Consider the following 22,926-nt stretch of genomic DNA (forward strand, 5'->3'; position numbering starts at 1 on the left):
TCGCTTAGTTTTGAACTTATCAAGGCTGATGTGGACTTGACAACACATATCTGTATATGGCATTAATACTTAAACTTGTGATCTTGAAGACCTTTTGTACAAAGGGATTTAGTTCACCTAATACAGAAACAGCCATAAAGCATTTATTTTGCTTAAGGGTATAACGAATAGTTTAAGTCTAGCCCTAAAGCAGTGTTTGAACCTCCAAGTTTTATCCCAGGTCCTTAACCAATATTCCACACACTGAAACAAATTTGTCCCCACGGCGCTTGATTAAACTATGTGAATGTGTCGATTTCGATGTAAATAAAGGATGAATGACCAAAAATAATGAATGATCACATGCATAAAATATAGCTGCAAGCAGCAATTATGGGGCCAAGCACTACAGAAGCAAGCATAAGACCAACTTCAGCAATGAGTAATTGAAGGCATTTTAACATTATTGTAGTCCAAATGGCTGAAAAATCATTTAAAACGACTAGTAATATGATTGAATTACTTTTCACTTTTGACCAACAGGTGGCACCGTCATCAAATCGATGCGGTGTGTTCTGTGTGAGGTGACAATGGCACACACACAGTTTGGTGTCAATATGCCAAAGCATTGCAGAGATACGGCCTCAAGTGTCATTTTGGCATCATGCCTCAAATTCTATGTTGTGGTATGTGAAAACTGTTTTGTCTATCATCACAAAATCCATAACTTTTTGTCAGCACGGTTTGAAGATGATATGATTCGATTTTGGTGAAAATCAGACCAACGGTCTAGGAGGAGTTAGAAAAAGTAGGTTTTTAAAGTTTGGCTGACTATGGCAACACTGGTATCACTGTTCTCAGCATGACCTAAGGAATCTATTAATACCAGTCTCATTACAATAGGCAAAATTCACAGAAAGCTATTAGCATTTATTTGACATTTCATTGTAAATTTTGACCACAAGGTGACACTGTCTCAAAACTTTTTCAAAACTTTTACTTTCAGGTCATGGTCTCCATGGTGCATATAAAGTTTTGTAATGGTACACCAATGCATTCGTAAAATATAGCATTTTATATCATAATACTCTATTATAGTCAATGGCAATTTCATGTTTTGTTCAATTATAGCGCCACCAAGAGGCACAATCCCACCAAATATTTTACGTGTCCTTAGAGCAGGGGTCTGCAAGTGAGTTTGGCATTGGGCTAAAAAAATGTCACCTCTAGATGGCGAGCCAGAACAGTCAAAGGATAATTTAAGATAGTAATTGATGAAAAATGCAACCAGAATTGCCTGTGACAGTGTCTGTGTCTTTTGTAACTGGTAGTGAGCTGTTACTCTGTGTAAAATCCTGCGACAGTCATTAACAAAAATCCACATTTGTGTGGCGGTGTCCGATCAGAGTATGTGAGCGGAGTGGAGCGTCAACAATTACGAGCATTTAATAATCACTCCGCTCCTGCTCCACTCCACGCTCACTGATATCAGAAACACCGTCTAAAGTATTTCAGTAGGCTATGTTTGAAATATCACAGTTCTAGGGAAGCCCGTTTCCGCCACTGAATAATAAAAAAAAGGTTATTGCGACTTTTTATCTCACAATTCTGACTTTTTCCCCACCGAATTGTGAGATATCACAAATATCGCAAATGTGAGTTATAAAGTCAGAATTGCAAGTTAAAGTCCAGTTTTGAGGGGGGGGGCATAACGAATAGAAAACTTCTCAGGCTCCTTCAGGGCATCGTGCTGATGACCCATACCAAGTTTCGTAACGATACGTCAATGCATTCGTAAAATATAGCATTTTACTACAAAATTCAACATGGCGGATGCCCAAAATGGCTGACATAGGAAAATTGGATACGCTTCGACTCGGCATGATGCACCGAATCCAAAGAGACCAGTGATTTTTTTGTGATTTTTGGCCAAACCATTCACAAGTTAAAAGCAAAAATAAGCATTTTTCATGTCTCCTGACCACTTGGTGGCACAGCCGCCGAAACACTGCAGGTAGCCTCAAGTCATGCTTGTTATAACACACACCAAGTTTGATCTCAGTATGCCAAACCCTTGCGGAGTTATAGCCTCAGATCCATTTTTGCATGCTTTTCTGCAAGTTAGTGTGTTATTCAAGAACGCTTGGACGAATCGACTTTAATTCCATAAAGTTTAGCCAGCATGGTCTGTAGATGATCTGAGCCAATTTTGGTGAAAATCGGACGAACCGTCTAGGACGAGTTTGAAAAGGTATGTTTTACGAACAATTGAAAATAGCGAAAGGATTCGACTTGAGCCAAGGATTAAGGGGAAAAAAGAATTTTCATTTTGTGGCTTACGGTCAAAAGTTATTAACATAAACATGAGTGAAACTTTGGACAAGTGGTGGCGCTAGAGAGTTTGAGATAGAGACTCCACATTTGCTGTGGTTAGTATTGACACTATTCTCTACCAGTGTGCCAAATTTGACAACTTTCCCGCAAGCGGTTCTATGGGCTGCCATAGACTCAGAAGAAACGGAAGAAGAAGAAGAATAACAACGCCAACGGATACAATAGGTGCCATCGCACCTTTGGTGCTTGGCCCCTAATAATCGCTAGGGAATGCAAAAGAAGCGATTCAACCTTCTTCGACCCAAATTCCAAGCCGATTTCGTTGTCTTCCACAGCGGGGCAGCGTAACAGCGATCTACAGACATCACCCATCCATGGGCATTTGAGAAGAACTTAACTTGCTGTCGGATGTCACATACAGATGTAGACAGAAAGCTATAAAAGTGCGGACACATGTCCGCGCTCAGATCATGAAGGCGTGCGCTCAATCGAGGACCATGATATGATAACAGACCTTTATTTTACGCACGTTTACGCAAACGCAATAACAGCCACACATGTTTTTTTTCTCCAATGGTATCAAATCTTATGATTTATGGCGAGGATTACTGAAGTGAAGATAAAATGAAAATAAATGGCAGCCGCTTGATGAACAGTTCCTCACTGAGCCCTCACGACATCACCCTAAATCGCCCACCCTGGGTCGCCACAACTTTGGGCAGCTTTCTGATCTTCACTATCGTGGTTGATATATTGGGGAACCTCTTGGTGATCTTCTCCGTGTACAGAAACAAGAAACTTCGAAACGCAGGTAAGATTGCTTTAAATCAAACATGGCAAGCCGTTTAAACATTTATTCGTTTAAACTATGGATTTTTAAAATGTATCCAAATATTTAAATTGCTAGCAAATTGTCTATTAGTAGTATCTTTTTTATTTCACCTGCAACTGTTTATTTAATACTAGAACTACAAGTAGTGACTAAGATTGAATTAATTAGTCACCAGTAATTATTCCTTAAATTCTCCTATACTTATATGAGTAACTATCACAGTGATGACGTGACTATCCCATTGTTGCTGGAAACAAATATAACATTTTTGCTATAGAATTATATGCCATTTCTTGCTATTAATTCTGTAATATCCTTATATAGGGTCCAGATTTCTGCCTAATGTGTATTATCTTTTACAGTTTTACTAGTACTTATTTATTGTACTTAATATCTATTTAATTTGTAGTAACATTTTTATCTCACTAGTTACAATTGAAGATAAAGTTCTATTTTCCAAGTAAAATTACAATGCTGGCTAAACAGATAAGATAGAATTTTAAGTTAGAATGTTTCTGTAATACAGCCCTAGGATTCCAGTTAATGAAGTACTTAAATTACAGGATATTAAATATTGACAGAATTCCATGCATACTATTTATCAGTCAGTGTACACTGTACTTTAGTAGCCTATACAGTGAGTTTGAAGAGTTTATAAATTAACTAGAATATGTTGCATTATTCTGCATAAACTTAATTCTTTCAGTGTAATTTTATATTTTCTGCCATTCCTGACCGGATATTGTATTAAATCATAGTGGACAGTATTATAAGGAACTATTTTTAGAGGTTTCAGGTAACTGGCCCAATATCAAACAAAACTCATTTTCCTGTGAGTGGACGGAGTGCTTATCACCGGTGTCACACCGACCCATATGTCACTTTTCTCTGCCAATAGAGACAGAGACCTTATGCTGTTCCTCAACTGTGAAGTTTGTGGCACCAGTTTGAAAATTACAACAGCACTATGGAAAAATCAGGCTCTGGACATGGCTTATGTTTACATTAAGTACAAAGCAATTGCAATTAACAACATATACATTATTATGTGGTGCATCTTGTTGATGTTATTGCTGTTGAAACTAAATAGTCATGTGATAGTATACAATTTTCATATCACAATAACTGCTGAAGCATTTATCACAGTATATGATAAGCAAACTTATGTGTTGTCCTCTTGAGTAAGTTTAATAACTTTTTATTTACATTATAAAGAAGAAACTTTAACATTTAAAAACTATAAAACAATACACAATTAAATCTAATAGGTAAATAAATGTTTTAAACCTTAAAATGCTAAAAAGAACACAATTATTAAAGAGCAATAATAAAGAATCAGAATATTTTAACCAATATCTAGATGTTTTCTGTGCAAGCATGTTTTAGTCCAGATTAAAATGTCAAAAAACAAAAGTGTAAACAAATGTTTGAAAAAAAACTATGTAAGTATTTAAATGTTCGGCATTTTTCAATGAACAACATAGCGAATACAAAAATCTGAATGGCTGTTTGAAAACGTAAATATTGACTGACTTTCTTCCTTCTCTGTGACAAGTGGGTGTCAGAAACAGAAAGTTGCACAGTGCTGCTTTGTGTACCAGAGTAATCATGGTAAACGATGTATTGCTGCTTTTCCATAAGTGCCACCTACTGTCTTATAGTGAAGCTTTATTTGTGTATTTCACAGCAAATACGCAGTAGGGGTGTAACGGTTCAAATTACTCACGGCTCGGTTTGTACCACGGTTCTAGTGTCACGGTTTTGGTACGGTTCGGTATGTGCTATGTTAAGAGAAAAAAGGACTATACTGTCAAATACAAATAAAGAAAATAAGAACAAATAATCTAACTACAAGCATCAGCACAAATAAATACAACAGTGCAAAAATAAGCAGTGCTTTTCAGTTTCTGCCACTTTAAGACAATGCATGGATCCAGTACTAGGGCTGGGTATCGATTGAGATGTCCTGATTCGATTCCGATACTGATTCCGATTCAGAAGCTCTCGATTCGATACGATTCTTGATTTTTGTGATTACGTTCAGTGAATATGGTTTTAATATGCTATATTTCTAAAAAATGAACAGTACACATCAGTTTACAAATGATGAATTAATAAAAAGAAATTAAGAGCCACAGGCCTGTATTTTAAATCTATTCTTTTTTTGTATAGGGTCCTATTTTTTAAAACAATAATAGGATCCTATAAAATGTTTTTCTTAATTTTTCTAGTAATCAAATGAAGGCATAAAACATTAATTTATCTGAGATGGTATTTTTCTCAAATGAAATGGTAAAATGCTAATGAATTGACTCTCAGAGCAGCTGGGGATGCTATTCCTGTGTTCATATCGTCATATAGTGAGACAGTAGAGGCTGAAAACACTGCGAGTGTCATTTGTGCATTAGTATGTGTAGTAAACAAAACAGTGCATCTGCGCCATCCGCCATGCATTCATTGGTAAATGCTTCCGCAAATTTGTAGTATAACTACAGCATTTCACCTGAGCATGGCAAATCATGCATATTGCTTTGTTCTTGGTTCTTGTCAACAGTACCTCCACCATGTTAAGCACTGAATGAATGACAGGCTTTCCGTTGTAACATCGCACAAGGTAAATAAGAGGGTGCCATATAGTGGAGAAGACTAATGATAAGATTCACGTTAATCAGATGTTGTGTTAAATGTTTGCTGAAATAAATACCAGAAAAGATCGATTCGCGGCTTTTGAGAATCGGTTTCGAATCGACGTCATTTAATAAAACGATTAAACGAAAAATCTATTTTTTGCCCAGCCCTATCCTACGGTGGCCGAGAGAGCTCAACGCGCTGCAGCTTCAGAAAACACATGCAAATAGAAAAAGCACCAGCAAATCAAGAAAACTTATTGATCAGTTTGACAGCAGGTGGTGCAAATGAATGCAAACAAATAAAGAAACGTGCTGCAAATGCTCACAACTTTATTTGCAGCACATTTCTTTGTTTGGTTGTGCTGTGAGTATTTGCATATTTCAGCATGGTGCACTTGTCAAGTTATTTACTTATTTAAGTTTTATATTTGTTCAGTAATGTTTCCTCTTATACTCAGTATAGTGCACCATGTTCTGATTAGTGGGTCAAATTAACCCAGTAATTGTCCCATTAGCCTCCCACGATGTGTGCTTCATTATGTTTCTCACTAGTGAGAGGACCTCCCATGGCCCATTGTAAAGACCACTGACCCAGTGTGAATATTCAATTAGCAATCATTCCACCACATATCCAAAGTTACAGTTACTCAAAAAACATGCACGGTCACACGAGCACACACCCATTCGCTCTTCATTGTTCTTCTGTGGTGAAACAAAGTGGTTCCTCTCCTCCCCATTGTGGTCTATCTGTTTTATTTAAACTACTCAACCTCAAAGACTCTATCTGCTGTGGCACCACTGTCTGTTTAGATTATTCAGACCAACCATTCCCTGCTGTTAGGTAATCCTCATTTCAACACAGCCAGTGTACCTACATTATAAAACTACAAATGAAACTCCACCTGAGTGCTAGCATTGATATGCGGGACTGTATGCATCTTATAACTTGGGATAAGCTGTATATTTCAAGATGAAATAAATTTGTGTGTTTCCTGGGAATCAAACCCACGACCTTTGTGTTGTGAGCATCATCCATTACATCAGGAACTCCATGCGCGTGTTTGATTCCCTTTCTCAACGTCTCGGATATTATAACTGAGCCTGTCTTCTCTGTGCGGCTCTCATCTCTAACTACTGTTCTTTAGTTGCTCTGACGTTGCTTACGAGCCCAAGGCGGTCTTATTAGATGAAGTTCTCTGTTCATTCAAGAGGAACTCTTCTCTACCAATTATTCACAGAGGCTGTGTGAGTGGAAGAAGGGCCAGTTCAGCAGGCTCGGGTACTGAACATGGGTGGAATAAGGACAGAATCTTTCTAGAGAATAAAGGGATTGCTTAGAGTAATTTTAAATAGCATCTAAAATTATTGTTCAAAGTGTAATCTTTAGGATATAAAATAATACTACTGATGACCTAAAAGCTATTGTTCAGGTTTAACTGCAATGATGCAATTGTTGAAAATTTACTGTCACACTTCTGAATGCCCTGTATGCTCTTTACAACAAAATTAGTTGGTGATTCAAGCTCCAAAATGAACAAGACAAGACAGACAGAGAGTGAGAGACAGACAGATCCCCATGACAAATTTTCCCATTCTAAATCTTCTGATGTCATGCAATTTAAGACTAAAACTAATTGTCACTTTAAATGACAAGACAATTACATATGCATTTAAAATCAAATTGAAATGAATGTACTAGCTGTCTGACTCCCAAAGATAACTTTTTTTTGCAGGGTTATATACCCTTGTTTAACCTTGCAGTTTTGTTGTCTGCATTGCCCTGTGGGACATTCCCTAATGTTTTGCTTTTTGCCATGAAGCTTTATTTATTCTTGAGGAGTTCATGTGCTCACTCCTGCCTGACTTGGCCCTCGGCCTGCCCTTGGGCTGGTTTCGATGCCTTAATGAATGGCCAATTGCCGAAACACTGTACTGATGCTGTGCTCAGTTACAGACTGACTCACTTTTGAAGATCCTCTCTTGGCTTGTCCACTGTTAAACACAGCCAGAAATGCCTTGTCAGATGTGTCAATCTCTGTGTCAAATGTCACAGTGTGAATGGTCTGTGGCCATACAATATATATGCAATGCTGGGTAGATTCCAAATTATAGTCCATTACTGATTCCAAATTATATGACAAAAATTGTAGTTAGTGATGTAATCCATTACATTAAACATTTTAGGTAATATAATCTGACTACTTTTAGATTACATAATTACTTTTGACCTAACTGATTTATCACATTGATTTGAATAGGATTATCTTGTACCATAATGAAATAAAAATACAAAAAGTAGGAAAATATATTCCATTCGTTTTAATTAACAACATGAAGTGCATTAAACATTACATTATATCAAGGTTTCCCAAACTGGTGTTCTTGAAGGAACTGCAGGGGGTTCATGTGTTTAATGAAAAGATAATAATTAATTAAATCACAAAAATGAATGAAAATCATTTTAAAATAACATCAATCTAATATGAGAATTAAAATAAAAATGAATGTGTTCATAGTTGACGCAATGTTGAAACACTTCTTAAACCTATAAATTATTGTGTAAATCCATTGTCAAATGCTGTGTAGCAACCTGACTAGTGACTGGTCTTTATGTGAAGGTCCACAAAACTGGAGAACTTTCTGAGTGTATATAAGCGGTAGGCTATTTTAGAAAGGAACATTTAAAACATGAAAAGGGGGAATTAGGGAGAATCAATAAATTATGAATACTTTATTGCTATTATGTGAATAATATGTAATCATTTAATCAACTGTAAAAGTAACTGTAGTCTGATTATTTTAAAATGTAATTTAATCTAATTACAAGTACTTAATTTTTGGAATCCGATTACGTAATCAAGATTACATGTAATCAGTTACTACCCAGCTCTATATGTATGTATGTATATAAAGTATGGACATAATAATTTTTTCCTGCTGCTTATATGGCTGTTTTTCAAAATACTGTTCATCTTCTCTCACTATTAAAAGTACAAGTTGCTCGAGTAGTTAGCATGGAGGTAGGAACGCCAGGGTTACAGGTTCAATACACGGGGAATGCATGATAATATATAATACCTTTATGCCAAATGCATAAATTTAAGAGACAAACTTAAATTACACTACTATGTTGCTGGAGTGGGTAACACTATGCAATTTGTTAAATTCCAAGGGAACACATTAACTGACAGAATGTGTAATTTGAATGCAATGAAAGTTGTTTTGGAAAAAAATACAAGTGTATAATCTTGTAAATGTGGCCAGCTGTGTTTTTTTTTTCTTGAATTTTCAAAAAGTACCGTCAAGTTTTGAGGCCAGCGTTTGGAACATTTAGCATAAAAAAGTATTACTGACCAAATTGCAATGGAAAAATCTCTCCATCTGTTGTTTGAAGCACATTGTATATTAGGTCACAATTAATCACTGTAGTTTGTTTCTCTTTTCCTCCCATATTTCTGAGAGATTTATTCATCCGTTTCACAAATTCCAAAACCAAAGAACCAAGGGGCCTGTTTTTTAGTTTTTAAGACTTTCTTTTAGGTTATGTCAGGCCTGCTTATTTTTCATATATGCATAATGTTCTGCTTGAGAGTCAAACAAAAGAAGCAGTTTGTAGAGCATTCCCAAAGGAACATAGTTTACAATGAAATATTATTTAATGCAGACAAGCAATATCCCCACTCAAGCATTTTAATGCTCTGTGTGCTGCTATTGACTTTGAATTGGTTTGTTCAGTAGTTTTTGTGCAAGGCCAGACTTTGACCCGTTAATTGGATTTAACTGTAGCAGATGACTTGATATCAAATGTCTCATATCATATCTCCCCCTGATTGAGCTCCATAATGGTCTTATTATCTATAGAGATGAAGCGAGGAATGATATTAAAGAATAAATGTTGTTGCTGTGGCTCTGTTATTTTCGTTGAGGTGTAGATAATTCAATTTCAGTTTGTTTTTTCTTGTCAATTGTTTTTCCTAGAAGTAAATATGGTTATTTTCCATGTCTCAGAATAGTGTGTTCATTGTACTGTGCTGATCCTTCAATATAATCTGTGCACAAATGTGAGCTAAATAGGACCTGCTAGATACTTTCTCTTGCAAGTCCTTTGCCCCCCTCAGCTGAATTAAGCAGAAGGACATGAGTGATGAGTTATGTTTGACAAGACTCTGGTATCATTTGAAACAGCCCTCCAGGAACCCAAAGCAATAAAATATTGATGTAAGCATAATATTTCTGTGAACTCAAGGGTAGTTTGGAGCTTCTCTTTAGTGCTGTATTTACACTCAGTAGGGGTGACAACATGATATCAAAGTTTATTTTGCAAAGGCTGCAATTAAAATATGCGATACCCAGCATTAACTAATTAGAAGCCAGTATTCAAAATTTGACTATCAGTGTGATACGGTATTTGCTTTAATATCTGGTTGCTTAGATGCGGAGAGGCTTCATTAAAGGGATATTGAATAAATATAACAGATACCTATGAGAGAAAAGATCTTTTGGTTTAAGCCAAGAGGTTAAAGGCAAGAAATAACCAGCATTCCCTGCTCTTTTTAATGAGTGTTGTATTTTTCTTTCAGTAAGATGAACAAAGATAAAGAGCAACAGCATGACAATGTGCTCGTCTTTAGCTATATTTGACTGTTCGAAAATCAAGGGCACAGTTTGAAAACGTTATATTTTTTATGTGCCCTTGATTTATGATTCATGAATTTCTTAATAATATACAAGTATGCTCTTGATTTTCCAATTTGTTGCGCTACTTAAATATATGTCTCCATATTTTTTTTCTGTGTTCCCTTTAAACAGTACAATATCTCAGCACTGTTCAATTTCCAATGCCTTCAATTTGAAAGGATAGCAAACCTTTCTGGTATATTCTGTAGACTTTGCATTTGGACTGTTAAACACACAAGTGCAATATTAATTACAATTTAGTTGCATCATCATATTTAACGTCCAGTTTCTCACTGAATAAACAAAACTTGGCATCTGGATTTGAGATGTAAAAAGTCCCTTGTATTGTGCTCGGAACGGAACCTTATGACATCACTAAAGTGTTAAAGATTTTATTTAGCATTTGCATGATTCTGAATCACCTGAACTGCAATGCCATGTGACTAATGACTCTAGATCTGTGGGAAAATGACGCCATTACAATGCTAACTGACTGATGTCACCACACACAGCTGTGATGTCAAAGGCAGCAGACAGGAACAATATTAATTAATTTCAAGCTTTTAAGAGCCCAACAAAAACAAACCAGGCTCTGGAAAAAGACCTACTATAATATAATTAAATATTGAATGCATGGTTGCGTTTGAATTGGAACAAAGATGCATTTTAGATCCAGATGGTTACAGCATCCACCGGCAGCATCTAACGGGCTTAAACTCATTTCATCTTAATGACATTTAGCCGCTGTGTTGATAGCGAACATGTTCTACTACATTTCCTGACGAACAGGTTGTGTGTAAGCATTTAGTCTTCATAACCATCTCCAACTATACTATAAATACATTCACCTCTGCATCCTGTTGGCCCGTCCAAGCACAGAGGAAATGTTTGTCTGCGCTTAAACAATACTAAAATGTTTATCTTCTGTGGTGAAAAAAGAGAAAATCTCATTTAAACCCTAGACAGTTTCATACTAGATCACATACTGAATTTATTAAAGCAAAGCAAAAACTTAGGAACACTGGAATCCAATACAGAAACAGTGTCACAGTTTACTATCAACATCAAATTTAGGCTATGCAGTCTGAAAAGAACCGACAAAGGAATGCTAGATCAAAGAGCTATATATATACAAAAGAAAAAGGAAACTAAATGAGAAACAGGTGAGACTAATCGCTAACCAAGGCCAAACACAGAAAGAAAACACAGGAAGTAAAAAAAGAAGCAATGGAAATATAATACAAACTAAGAGTCTTTAGGAACACAAACTAAACATAACAAATCACTTTTAATGAATTTAATGTCTCCTTGCTGAATAAAAGTAATAAATTAAATTAAAATAAAGAAAAATGGTAGTATAGGTGTTCATGATTAAAAACTTTCAAATCAAGAAAATGCTATTGTTGAAATTTTTGCTTTCATCCTATAGATCGTAACATCAAGGGCATTGGTTTGATTCCCAGGCAATACTAGAACTATAAAAATGAAAGATGATTTGGATTAAAGTTTCTGCCAAATGCATGACATTAAATGTAAACAATAAATCTCTCTAGATAATTTAATCATATAGCACATAGCAGAAAGAAAGAAAAAAACAGCCACATAAACAATTGGATGAAGAGTTAACAGAGTGAGAAATTCTATGCACTCCTTTGTCTCTCAAAGGATCCTGTGAATCTGGCCGTGAATTTCTGTCACTGTATGTGTGGTGGGGTGGAAAAATCATAAGCAAAGGTTTGCCCTGCAGTATATATGCCATTAATGGCATAAACAAACTCTCTGGGGAGAAGTGGCGTGCTTGTAAGGGCTTTTACAGAGTCTTTTCCTCTTATGCTACTGTACAATAGACATTGATCAGTGCTGCATTCAGATTTGAAGTGGGAAGTTGATCTTTTTTAGAAATTGTATTATTTGTTATACTGGTTCTAGCAGTTTGATATGTGCTTACAGACAAAAATTCTGATCTAACTACTATCTTGTTAGACTATGTTATAGACTCTATTTGCGAACACTGTAATTAAACAGTTGATTTCCCAGGTCAGAGTTTGTGAAAAACTTTAAGAACTTATTAAGCTGTAAACTTACAAACCTCCTTCTTGTAATCATATAAACAGCATAAAGAATTTTTGGGAATATAAACTTCAGCTTGTTACAGATGTGCACTCACAATAATGACGTCTCACATTAAGTTGTAGCAAAATTATCTCAAAAGGGGAATATTTATCACTAATTATAACTGGTTATAATTATTAATAAATATTTAGATTAGATTTTAGAATTAACTGTAGCAGAATCGATATTAAAATTAATTGATCTGTCTGTCCACCGAGCAGACAATATAATTATTTATCAATTCTAGGAAAGATTATTTTCCTGTCCAAGGAACAATAGCCTTCCTACTTATAGCAGTAGTTAAGCATGTAGCAAGGAGCAGCATTTAGTGACTTCGAATCGTGGGCAGAACACAGGGACAATCAATTGTGAATATAAGGGAATTAATAAATGAAACTATAGCTAACATACAACTAATCTAAGCAAAACATATATATACAGAATGAAGGAAAGTAAGGAACAGAGAGAGAAGAGCAAAAGAATGGCAGTATTTCACATCAATTAACCACAACCTAAATGAGAATCTCAATTCACCTTAAAAGGGGTTCAAACTTAAACACGCATCTAAATAGTTGGAAACGGTTTTGTTGCTGAATAAGAGTCTTGACAAGAGGTTCTTGATGATTTCTTCAGGAGTGAGCTGAAGATTTTCCTCTGGTTCTTCTGAAGATAGGAAAGTCCACAGCAAGTCCACAAAGTTACTTGAAGGTAAAACTGCCAGAAGGTTAAACTCAAGAGGAGAGTTTGGAGCGTGTCCGTTTCAAGAAGAAAAGTTTTGAGCGCCGATTAGTCTGAGTTTGGAACGTTTGATAGTTCATAGCCACACCCACTTTTTGGGTGGAGTGGCCAATCAGAGGCATGAATTTTGAGCGGGAGAAACTTTCTTATAGTTCTGAAATAGATCTGTCATGACAGCAACAGTTACTCACAATCAGAGAGATGTCGGAAGTCGTGGCCTAATGGTTAGAGAGTCGGACTCGTAATCCAAAGGTTGTGGGTTCGAGTCTCGGGCCGGCAGGGATTGTAGGTGGGAGGAGTGAATGTACAGCGCTCTCTCCACCCTCAATACCACGACTGAGGTGCCCTTGAGCAAGGCACCGAACCCCCAACTGCTCCCCGGGTGCCGCAGAATAAATGGCTGCCCACTGCTCCGGGTGTGTGTTCACAGTGTGAGTGTATGTTGGATGGGTTAAATGCAGAACACGAATTCCGAGTATGGGTCTAACTAATACAAAAAAAAAAAAAAAAAAAAAGTATGTTAGCGGAGTGTAGCGCGGTGTGATTTTGAATGGGTTGAGGAGCGGATTTTTTAAAAGTCGGAGCGTTGTGGTTTTCACTCGCTCCATCACCGCTCCATCACGAGTACAATTCATGCCAACGACCCGTAATATAACTGCATATTTAGCAAGAATTCACATGTTAAACATATTTAGCTCGCTAGATAGAATAGGATCACTCAAATCAGAAAGAATGTGAAGGCTATGATGACTGCAGTGGACATGAGCGGGAAGTTATAGTTCTCAAGAAATTTATTTACAGCTGACTTTTTTTTCTCAGAATTGCGTGATATAAACTCGCACTTGCGAGTTAAAAAGTCATAATTCTGAGATATAAACTCGCAATTCTGAGAACATATCAGCCCCCCCCCCCCCTCAAAACTGGACTTTAACTTGCAATTCTGACTTTATAACTCTCAATTGCGAGTTTGTCACGTATCCTGTGGGTGTGCCCCCACAGCAGTTTTTTAGAGTTTTTTAGAGATTTATCTCACAATTCTGTAAAAAAAAAGTCAGAATTGTGAGATAAAAAGTCGCAATAACCTTTTTTTTTTTCAGTGGCGGAAACGGGCTTCCCTAGAACTGTGATATTTCAAACATACTGAAATACTTAGACGCGGAGCGATGTTTCTGATATCAGTGAGCACGGAGTGGAGCGGGAGCGGAGTGATTATTAAATGCTTGGATCACGGAGAGGAAATTTTTGACGCTCCACTCTGCTCACATACTCTGATTGGACACCGCCACACAAATGTGGCTTTTTGTTAATGACTGTCGCAGGATTTTACATAGAGTAACAGCTCACCACCAGTTACAAAATACACTGTAACAGTGAGTCACAGGCAATTCTGGTTGCATTTTCATCAATTAATATCTTAAATTAGCCTTTGACTATGTTCTGGCCCGCCATCTAGTGGTGACATTTTTTTTGGCCCGATGCCAAACTTACTTGCCGACCCCTGGTGTACATCATTGTTCGAGGAATAAAAAGAAGATAATTTTGATACCAAGAAAGTAACTCCTAGATGATATTAAAGCAGAGATACACTCGAACACTTGAATATAGGCATTTAAAGTCTAACTAATACAAGTAAAGGTTTGTAACTAGGTTAATATAATAGGGGAATATACAATGCCCTCCATAAGTATTGGAACAGGAAAGACAAAATTGCTTTCTTGGCTGTGGAGTCAAGACATTTGCAAATATGATTAAAAGATGAATATGAGACAAAACTACAGAATGTCACATTTTATTATTAGCCGTTTCAACACATACATGTTTTACCAAATAAAAAGAACAGCACTTTTAGAGTTCATCCCACTCATTGATGTGAGCATAAGTATTGGGACAGTTGAACATAAGGCAGATATAAAAGATTAAAAACTATTATTTAGTTGCAGATCCCTTGCACCAGACTCTTGGTCTCATCCTTTGAAATGCTTTTCCCAGCCTTTAATGCAGCCAATTCCAATTGTTGCTTGTTTTGGGTAGTTTCTGCCTTTACTCTCCTCTCCAGCTGGTGAAATTCATGTTCAATCAGATTTAAATCTTTTAATCTTAAGACTTTCCATTTCTTTGCTCTTATAAATTCCTTGACTGAACTGGCAGGGTGTTTTGGGTCATTATCCTGATGCAATATGAAGCACTTCCCAATGAATCTGGTGGCATTTTCTTGAATATTGGTAGGCAAGATGGTTTTGTACCCTTCCAAATTCATTCTGCTACTGTCATCATACATTAAGTCATCAGTAAAGTTGAGAGGGCCTGTTCCAGAGGCAGCCATGCATGCCCATGCCATGACACCACCTCCACCATGCTTTACAGATGAGGCTGTATGCTTGGGGTCAGTGCAGTTCCCTTTTTTTCTCCACATTTTTGCTTTCCCATCACTTAGATAAAGGTTCATCTTTGTCTCATCGGTCCATAAACACAGTTCCAAAACTCTTCTGGTTCACCTTTGTGCTTTTTTACAAACTCTAATCTTGTCATGACACGAACAGAGAGAAGAGGCGAGAACTCAAGCGCAGGGAAATGATGATAATTTAATTATAAAAGGAACAAAACAGAAACAAACTACCCCGAGGGGGAAAACAGAGCATGGCAGAAACAGGATTCAGGAACACACACGACTGACCGTACACAACATGTAACAACGTGACCGAACAGAACTGCAAACACCAGGAACATAAATAGGGACACAAACGAGCAGGAACAGGTGAATTCACTAAACCAATAACGAGATAAGAGGACGGGGTTAGACAATAACCGGGGAACACATGGAACAATCACAACACAAACCCATGTGCTCAGACAAGACAGTGACATCTGGTGGCCAACCAGGGCACACCCACAGGATACGTGACACTACCCCCCAACAAAGGAGCAGCTCCCAGATGCTCCACCTGCAACACTAAGAAGACACAAAAACATTAAAAATGAAAATACAAATGTCAAGAAGGGAGGTGGGCAAGAGACGGATCAGGGGGAGGGATGGTGGGCCAGGCCCGTGCAGAGGCAGGGGGCCCGCAGACCAAGGCCGAGCAGGAGACCAGGACGGATCCGGAGGGACGGACCAGGGGGTTTCCGGCCCAACAGGAACCCCAGCGCACGGCCAGGGTGGGGCCGGAGGGACAAGCCAGGCAGTGAGTTTAAGAACGGCCTCTGTGGCCGTGACAGGGCAGACAGTCAGTTCAGAAACGGCCTCTGTGGCCGTGACAGGGCAGACAGTGAGCTCAGGAACGGTCTCTGTGGCCGTAACAGGGCAGACAGTGAGTTCAGGAACAGCCTCTGGCAGGGTAAGGAGCTCGAGTGGAGCCGGCAGGGCGAGAAGTTCGAGTAGAGCCGGCAAGGCGAGGAGCTCGGGTGGCGCCGGCAGGGCAAGACGCTCGGGTGGTGCCGGCAGGGCAAGGAGTCTGGGTGGCGCCGGCAGGGCAAGGCGCTTGGGTGGCGCCGGCAGGGCAAAGAGTCTAGGTGGCGCCGGCAAGGCGCTTGGGTGGCGCCGGCAGGGCGAGGAGCTTGGGTGGCTCTGGCACGACCTCCTGGCCAGCAGTGAGCTCCTGGGTAGCCTCCTGGCCTTGTGGGACGGAGAAGGCCTTCCTCCGCCTCTTCCTCCGTCTCCGGGAGCGGGGCGCCGCTGCGGCATCCTCGGCCACCTCTAGGGAATTGAGAGCGGGCACCGCCGCCTCGGGAGCGCTGTGAGCGGGCACCGCCGCCTCGGGAGCGCTGTGAGCGGGCACCGCCGCCTCGGGAGCGCTGTGAGCGGGCACCGCCCGAGGCACACAAGCCACTTCCGCTGGAAAACGTGCCAAAACCTCCACGAACTCCCCAAAGTTCAGGTGGTCCAGCCCCCTCATCCACCACTCATTGAGGGGTTCCTCAAGGGCCCTGTTGAAGAGGTCCTTGAGAGCTTCATCATTGTACCCCAGACCCTCCGCTGCATCACAAAACCTGAGGGCCAACCTCCTCACGTCAGTGCCCCTCTGACGGATGGAGCGCAGGAGCCGAACCTGGAGGATGCGTTGGTAGGCGGGGTTCCTTACGTTAGAGGCTGGCGGATGGTGAGAGTCCATTCCCTGCTGAGTTCTCAGAAGTCGGTCACGTTCTGTCATGACACGAACAGAGAGAAGAGGCGAGAACTCAAGCGCAGGGAAATGATGATAATTTAATTATAAAAGGAACAAAACAGAAACAAACTACCCCGAGGGGGAAAACAGAGCATGGCAGAAACAGGATTCAGGAACACACACGACTGACCGTACACAACATGTAACAACGTGACCGAACAGAACTGCAAACACCAGGAACATAAATAGGGACACAAACGAGCAGGAACAGGTGAATTCACTAAACCAATAACGAGATAACAAGAGGGCGGGGTTAGACAATAACCGGGGAACACATGGAACAATCACAACACAAACCCATGTGCTCAGACAAGACAGTGACATCTGGTGGCCAACCAGGGCACACCCACAGGATACGTGACAAATCTTGCCTTTCTATTTTTGGTGCTGGTCAGAGGTTTGCATCTTGCTGTGTAGCATCTGTAATTCTGTGTCAAAGTCTCCTGAGGACAGTAAATTGTCAGAGCATCACCCCAGCTTTCTGGAAGTTGTTGGTGATTTTACAGACACGTCTTTTAGGATTCATTTTCGTCATCTACTACTGTTGTTTTCTCAGCCGATCAGGTCGTTGTTGGTTGCTGGTGTCACTGGTGGTTTCCAAACTCTTGATTTCTCCATGCCCTTTGTTTTTGCTATAGCTCTAATTGACTTCCTCTTTTCTTTTAGCATCCAAATTGCTTGCTTTTCTCTCAAAGTCAGCTCCCTTGTCTTCATCCTGGTCTGTGTGTGTCTTTACTCTTCCAATACTTTTGGAGGGCACTGTACATACAACACATGCATATACCAGATACATTTATAACTGCTTAATTATGGCCTAAATAAAGAAAATGTCTTTATGTGTGTACGTGATGTGTATTTGGAATTGTGAAGACGGACCACTGGTCTAGTCAGGCCATTGGTGCCTGGCAAAGGGGGTCATTCACTTCTCTTTGGAATGTGTTTGACGTTTGATAGGGAGACCAGAGAGGTGAACTGCTTAGCATCTTTTTGATAGTGGGGAAAAACCATTGGCAATTTAGCACCCATATAAATGTAAACGGTGAGGCCAGGTCAGTAATTTATATGCAAATGTCAAAAGGGTCTCTTAAAACCAAGTGTAATCAACCATCAATGAGCCTATGCAGACGCTACAAAATCTATAGCCGTAGATGATGTCTGCAGTGAGATTTGTGGTCCATGCTACAGGGCCCTTGCTGGGCTTTCCAGATCTCTGTTCGTATTTTCCTTCTCTCTGCTAGTCATTCTCAGTTCAAATTAAACTTCAGGAACACAACAGTTGAAAATGGTGGAGCCGCTGAGATGTCACAGGAATAATTTACAGAATCACTGTTCTGGAACGATCTTCTGCTTTGATGATTCCTATTAACATTGAGCTAAATTTGCTAAATCATGAATATATTTATTTGACAATCCTTCAGGATTACAAGATTTGCAGAGCATATTTTGTATATGAGATAAAAATGCCAGTACGCGAATGCAATGTTCCACATCTGATCTGCATGTAAAGTTAGACCGATTCACATTCTGAGTATTTTACTTTTTCTTTCTAAGTGAGTCAAAATGAAATGAGTACAGAACGAGTATAGAAATCAATAGAATGAGTATAGAAAATCTTCCAGACCATTTAAAATGTTCCTTCTCATAGAACTGGCTTCTTCTTTTTCAGTTATAGGCAGGGTAGATGATTTGGTTTGGACATTTTTTTTAAAGTCTCTTCACATCCTATGCAAACACTAAATTAAGTGGTCTAAATGTACTTATATTTATATCGACTGTGGAAAGCGTAGAACCATAACTCCCTCGATCCGAGGACTGCGATAGGCTATCCTACCTTCCTGTCAACGTATGTATTTGCATACCTCCATGCACCCTGTTTGTGCAGACATGATATGTCATCAGCAGGTTCCGTTATGCTATTGCAGACCAAGCGAGAATGGAAAGCATTATTATTGCAATATTACACACTTTGTCCTGTAATGTTTTCTTACCGGTGAATGAGACATGAGGTAATCTGACAGTGTTGCATTCGACCCTCCACCAGCGCCGTCTGTCATCATATCACTCATTAGCTTCTGATCTGCCTATGTGCGTTCATGTGAATTGGAGGAGGCGTGGCTTTGGAGAGTGATTTGCAGGGAGGGTGGAACCTTATGCTTTCAAAGCTAGCTTGCTTGTTCTCCAAAATCGCATATACCTTACCTTTAAATGGAGCTTAGTGATCTGATTACTTGATAACACATGCTTTAAAATATTTATTTATTCATTTATTTATTTTGTAGGACACAAAGTCAAAAGTCTCTATAAACTTTTAGGATGAACGAGTCTCATATAAATGGCTGAAAAACCTAAGAATGTTCTTTAAAAATATCCACAATGTTTACATTGATATTTATATAAATATTTAACAAAAAAATTATGTACAGTGTGTATATATATATATATATATATATATATATATATATATATATATATATATATATATATATATATATATATATATATATATATATATATATATATACTTCTTAAAGCGACCATATATATGATCGCTTTAAGAAAGTTAGTTCAGTAACTCCAAAACGGTAAAGTAGTTATTTTTTTACACTTAAAAAATGTCTGATTTCATAAAAAAATTAAGATGTGTAAAGATGTCAAGATGTAAGGAAAACTTGACGTTATTACAAGCAATGAATCATATTCATTTCAAGTGGTTTAAACGTTTGAACACAAATACATAATACATAACAAACGAAAAACATATAAAAATGGTATATTTAAAAACAGCGACAGCTACAGCCCGGTCTCATCAGCTAGTGTCTCTCTTCTAACATGGGGCCCAAAAGTTCTGAAAGGTCTTAATTGGTGAGTGAAGTATCATGTGACAATAACAGATGCAACCCGAATCCTTTTAATAGCGAAAGCAGCTGACAGACTTAGGAAAGATATTATTTAATTAGATGCAATAAAGGGCATGCTTCAAAAGCATACTGGCATCCATCCTGAAAAGTACAGGAGAAATAATGCACCTAAACTTTGTTTTTGAAAAACGTCATACACAAAACTTCATGTAAATCTAACCTGATGGCTTCAAGAAACCTGACAAGCCATCAGCAACATCTGAGATGGTCATATGAAACCTCTTTAAAATAATTTAATTGCATTCTGGAAATTGTAATGAGCTGTTTTGCTTGAAGGTTTTCCCATTTTTACAGTGTCTCTATGTGGCTATAATTGCATTTATCGTTCTTCCACTGTCATTGTTTTGCAGGGAACATATTTGTGGTGAGCCTGGCAGTAGCTGACCTGGTGGTAGCCGTCTATCCTTATCCTCTCGTGCTGGTCTCCATTGTCCATAATGGATGGAATTTGGGATTCGTCCACTGCCAGATCAGTGGATTCTTGATGGGATTGAGCGTGATTGGATCTATATTTAACATCACTGGCATTGCCATCAATCGCTACTGCTATATCTGTCACAGCCTCAAGTATGACAAGCTGTACAGCGACAAGAACTCGCTTTTCTACGTCCTTCTCATCTGGATACTGACCATGGTTGCTATAGTGCCAAACTTTTACGTCGGCTCCCTGCAGTATGACCCCAGGGTCTACTCGTGTACGTTTGCGCAGTCGGCCAGCTCAGCGTACACCATCGCTGTCGTCTTCTTCCATTTCATTCTTCCAATCATGATTGTGACATACTGCTACCTGCGGATCTGGATCTTGGTGATCCAGGTGAGGAGACGCGTCAAACCCGAGTTCCGGCCCAAACTCACGCCGCACGACATAAGGAACTTTGTCACCATGTTTGTGGTGTTCGTTCTTTTTGCCGTCTGCTGGGCCCCTCTTAATTTCATCGGCCTGGCGGTTGCTATAGACCCCGAGCGGGTCGCACCCCTCATCCCGGAGTGGTTTTTTGTATCCAGTTATTTCATGGCCTATTTCAACAGCTGCCTTAATGCCATAGTCTACGGACTGCTGAATCAGAACTTCAGACGAGAGTACAAAAAAATTATTATCTCACTCTGTACTGCGAAAATGTTCTTCCCAGAGAGTTCAAATGATGCTGCAGATCGGATCAAAAGCAAGCCGTCTCCTTTAATGACAAACAACAACCAAGTCAAAGTAGATTCGGTATGAAACACCTAAAAGGACACTGTGAAAAAAACAAATAAGCATTTTAGCTGCTTTCAGAACCAACTATTTATAACTGATATTTATAACCTGAATACAGGTGTATGTATTTCTTTTACTGTTGCTTTTACAAGAGGGTGCATTGCAAATATCTTGCTTGGTCTCAGTGTTTACAAGTTCATAATGTTAGATTTTATACAAAGTAGGTCCATGCATTTTTTTTCAGGACATCATAAAATTAATGCTACACACCAATGCACACACTATTGTACATTAAGGACAAGGTGCCAGTTGAGCAGAACAGTAGCCCTCAATCCTGATAAGTGCTCAATAATATAATTTATGACGGTTATCATGTTGTTTTTTTAGTTATTGTCTGATGTTTTTAGAGGCTGTCTGCAGCGTATGCCAAATAATGCATTTGCAATCATATTTTGAAGATTGTTTCAGCTGTTTCTGTCCATACAATGAAAGTCATTGGGCTCAAAAACAACACGTGTAACACGGGCTGCATTGACTTTTAATGTATGGACAAAAAAAATGCATTTTGGAGAGACACGTGTAAATGATGACAAAGTTTTCAGTTTTGGGTCAACTTTTCCTTTGAATGGTTACTGTAGCATCTGTGTAGCACTTCACCAGACTGCATTGCTATACTACCTGCAATGGAGTGCATTTAATAATAAGCAATATCAGTCTAATTTTAAACATAGGCTTAATTCAGGATAATTGGGCCACATTTCCCAGTCATATCAATGGCAAAATGTGTCCCAATTTACCGGAATTCAGGCCATCCATATTCTGGCATACAGTAGATCAAGTTCAATGTACTACTATAAATCACCTTTATAATGTCATATCTTCAACACAGTACCTTACTTTCTTGTTTACAACATAAAAATCAACAAAATATAACATATTTGCTTGTCCATCCTTGAACTTTTCAATGTTAATAAACTGTGCTGAATAAACTGAGATGAAAACAAGACGTATACATGCTTAAAAGCTATAGAAGACAAGAAATGGGCACACTGTTTTCTAGTCTTTTACTTTTATTGTCTTTTTAATGTTGGTTGAAACTTGAAGGTTCATTAAAAGCAACATTAGACGATGTTAGGGAGGTAGCGATGCTATTCATTTAAATTCATTTTTCCGAATCGTGACAGTAGCACAGCTGCTTTAAAAGTTAATGTATAATCAAAATCAACCCTATTTAAATTCTTACTGCAATGTTTATGGGATTTTGTGAATGATTCATTGGAATCATTAAAGACTTAAGTTACTTGCCATTTCTGCATTTATTAGGACAATGGGAGAGGAGAGAATGGAG

General features: G+C 38.6%; 1 protein-coding gene across 1 annotated transcript; it reads left to right on the forward strand.

Annotated features, from left to right (window-relative positions):
* Positions 1-2,778: 2,778 nt before the first annotated feature.
* Positions 2,779-22,575, forward strand: LOC306882934 (melatonin receptor type 1A-A-like). Its single transcript, XM_079437944.1, has 2 exons — positions 2,779-3,124; positions 20,734-22,575. Exons 1-2 carry the CDS (start codon positions 2,938-2,940, stop codon positions 21,600-21,602), a joined length of 1,056 nt encoding a protein of 351 aa, XP_079294070.1. The 5' UTR covers positions 2,779-2,937; the 3' UTR covers positions 21,603-22,575.
* The last annotated feature ends 351 nt before the right edge of the window (positions 22,576-22,926 follow it).

The sequence above is a fragment of the Barbus barbus genome (genome assembly GCF_936440315.1).
Source record: "Barbus barbus genome assembly, chromosome: 17".
Taxonomy (NCBI): Eukaryota; Metazoa; Chordata; class Actinopteri; order Cypriniformes; family Cyprinidae; genus Barbus; species Barbus barbus.

Bases quoted from the DNA above. Each gene is read 5' to 3' on its own strand.
- LOC306882934 (XM_079437944.1), top strand. From the start codon at position 2,938: ATGAAAATAAATGGCAGCCGCTTGATGAACAGTTCCTCACTGAGCCCT. The intron at 3,125-20,733 runs GTAAGATTGCTT...ATTGTTTTGCAG, and splicing joins CAAGAAACTTCGAAACGCAG to GGAACATATTTGTGGTGAGC.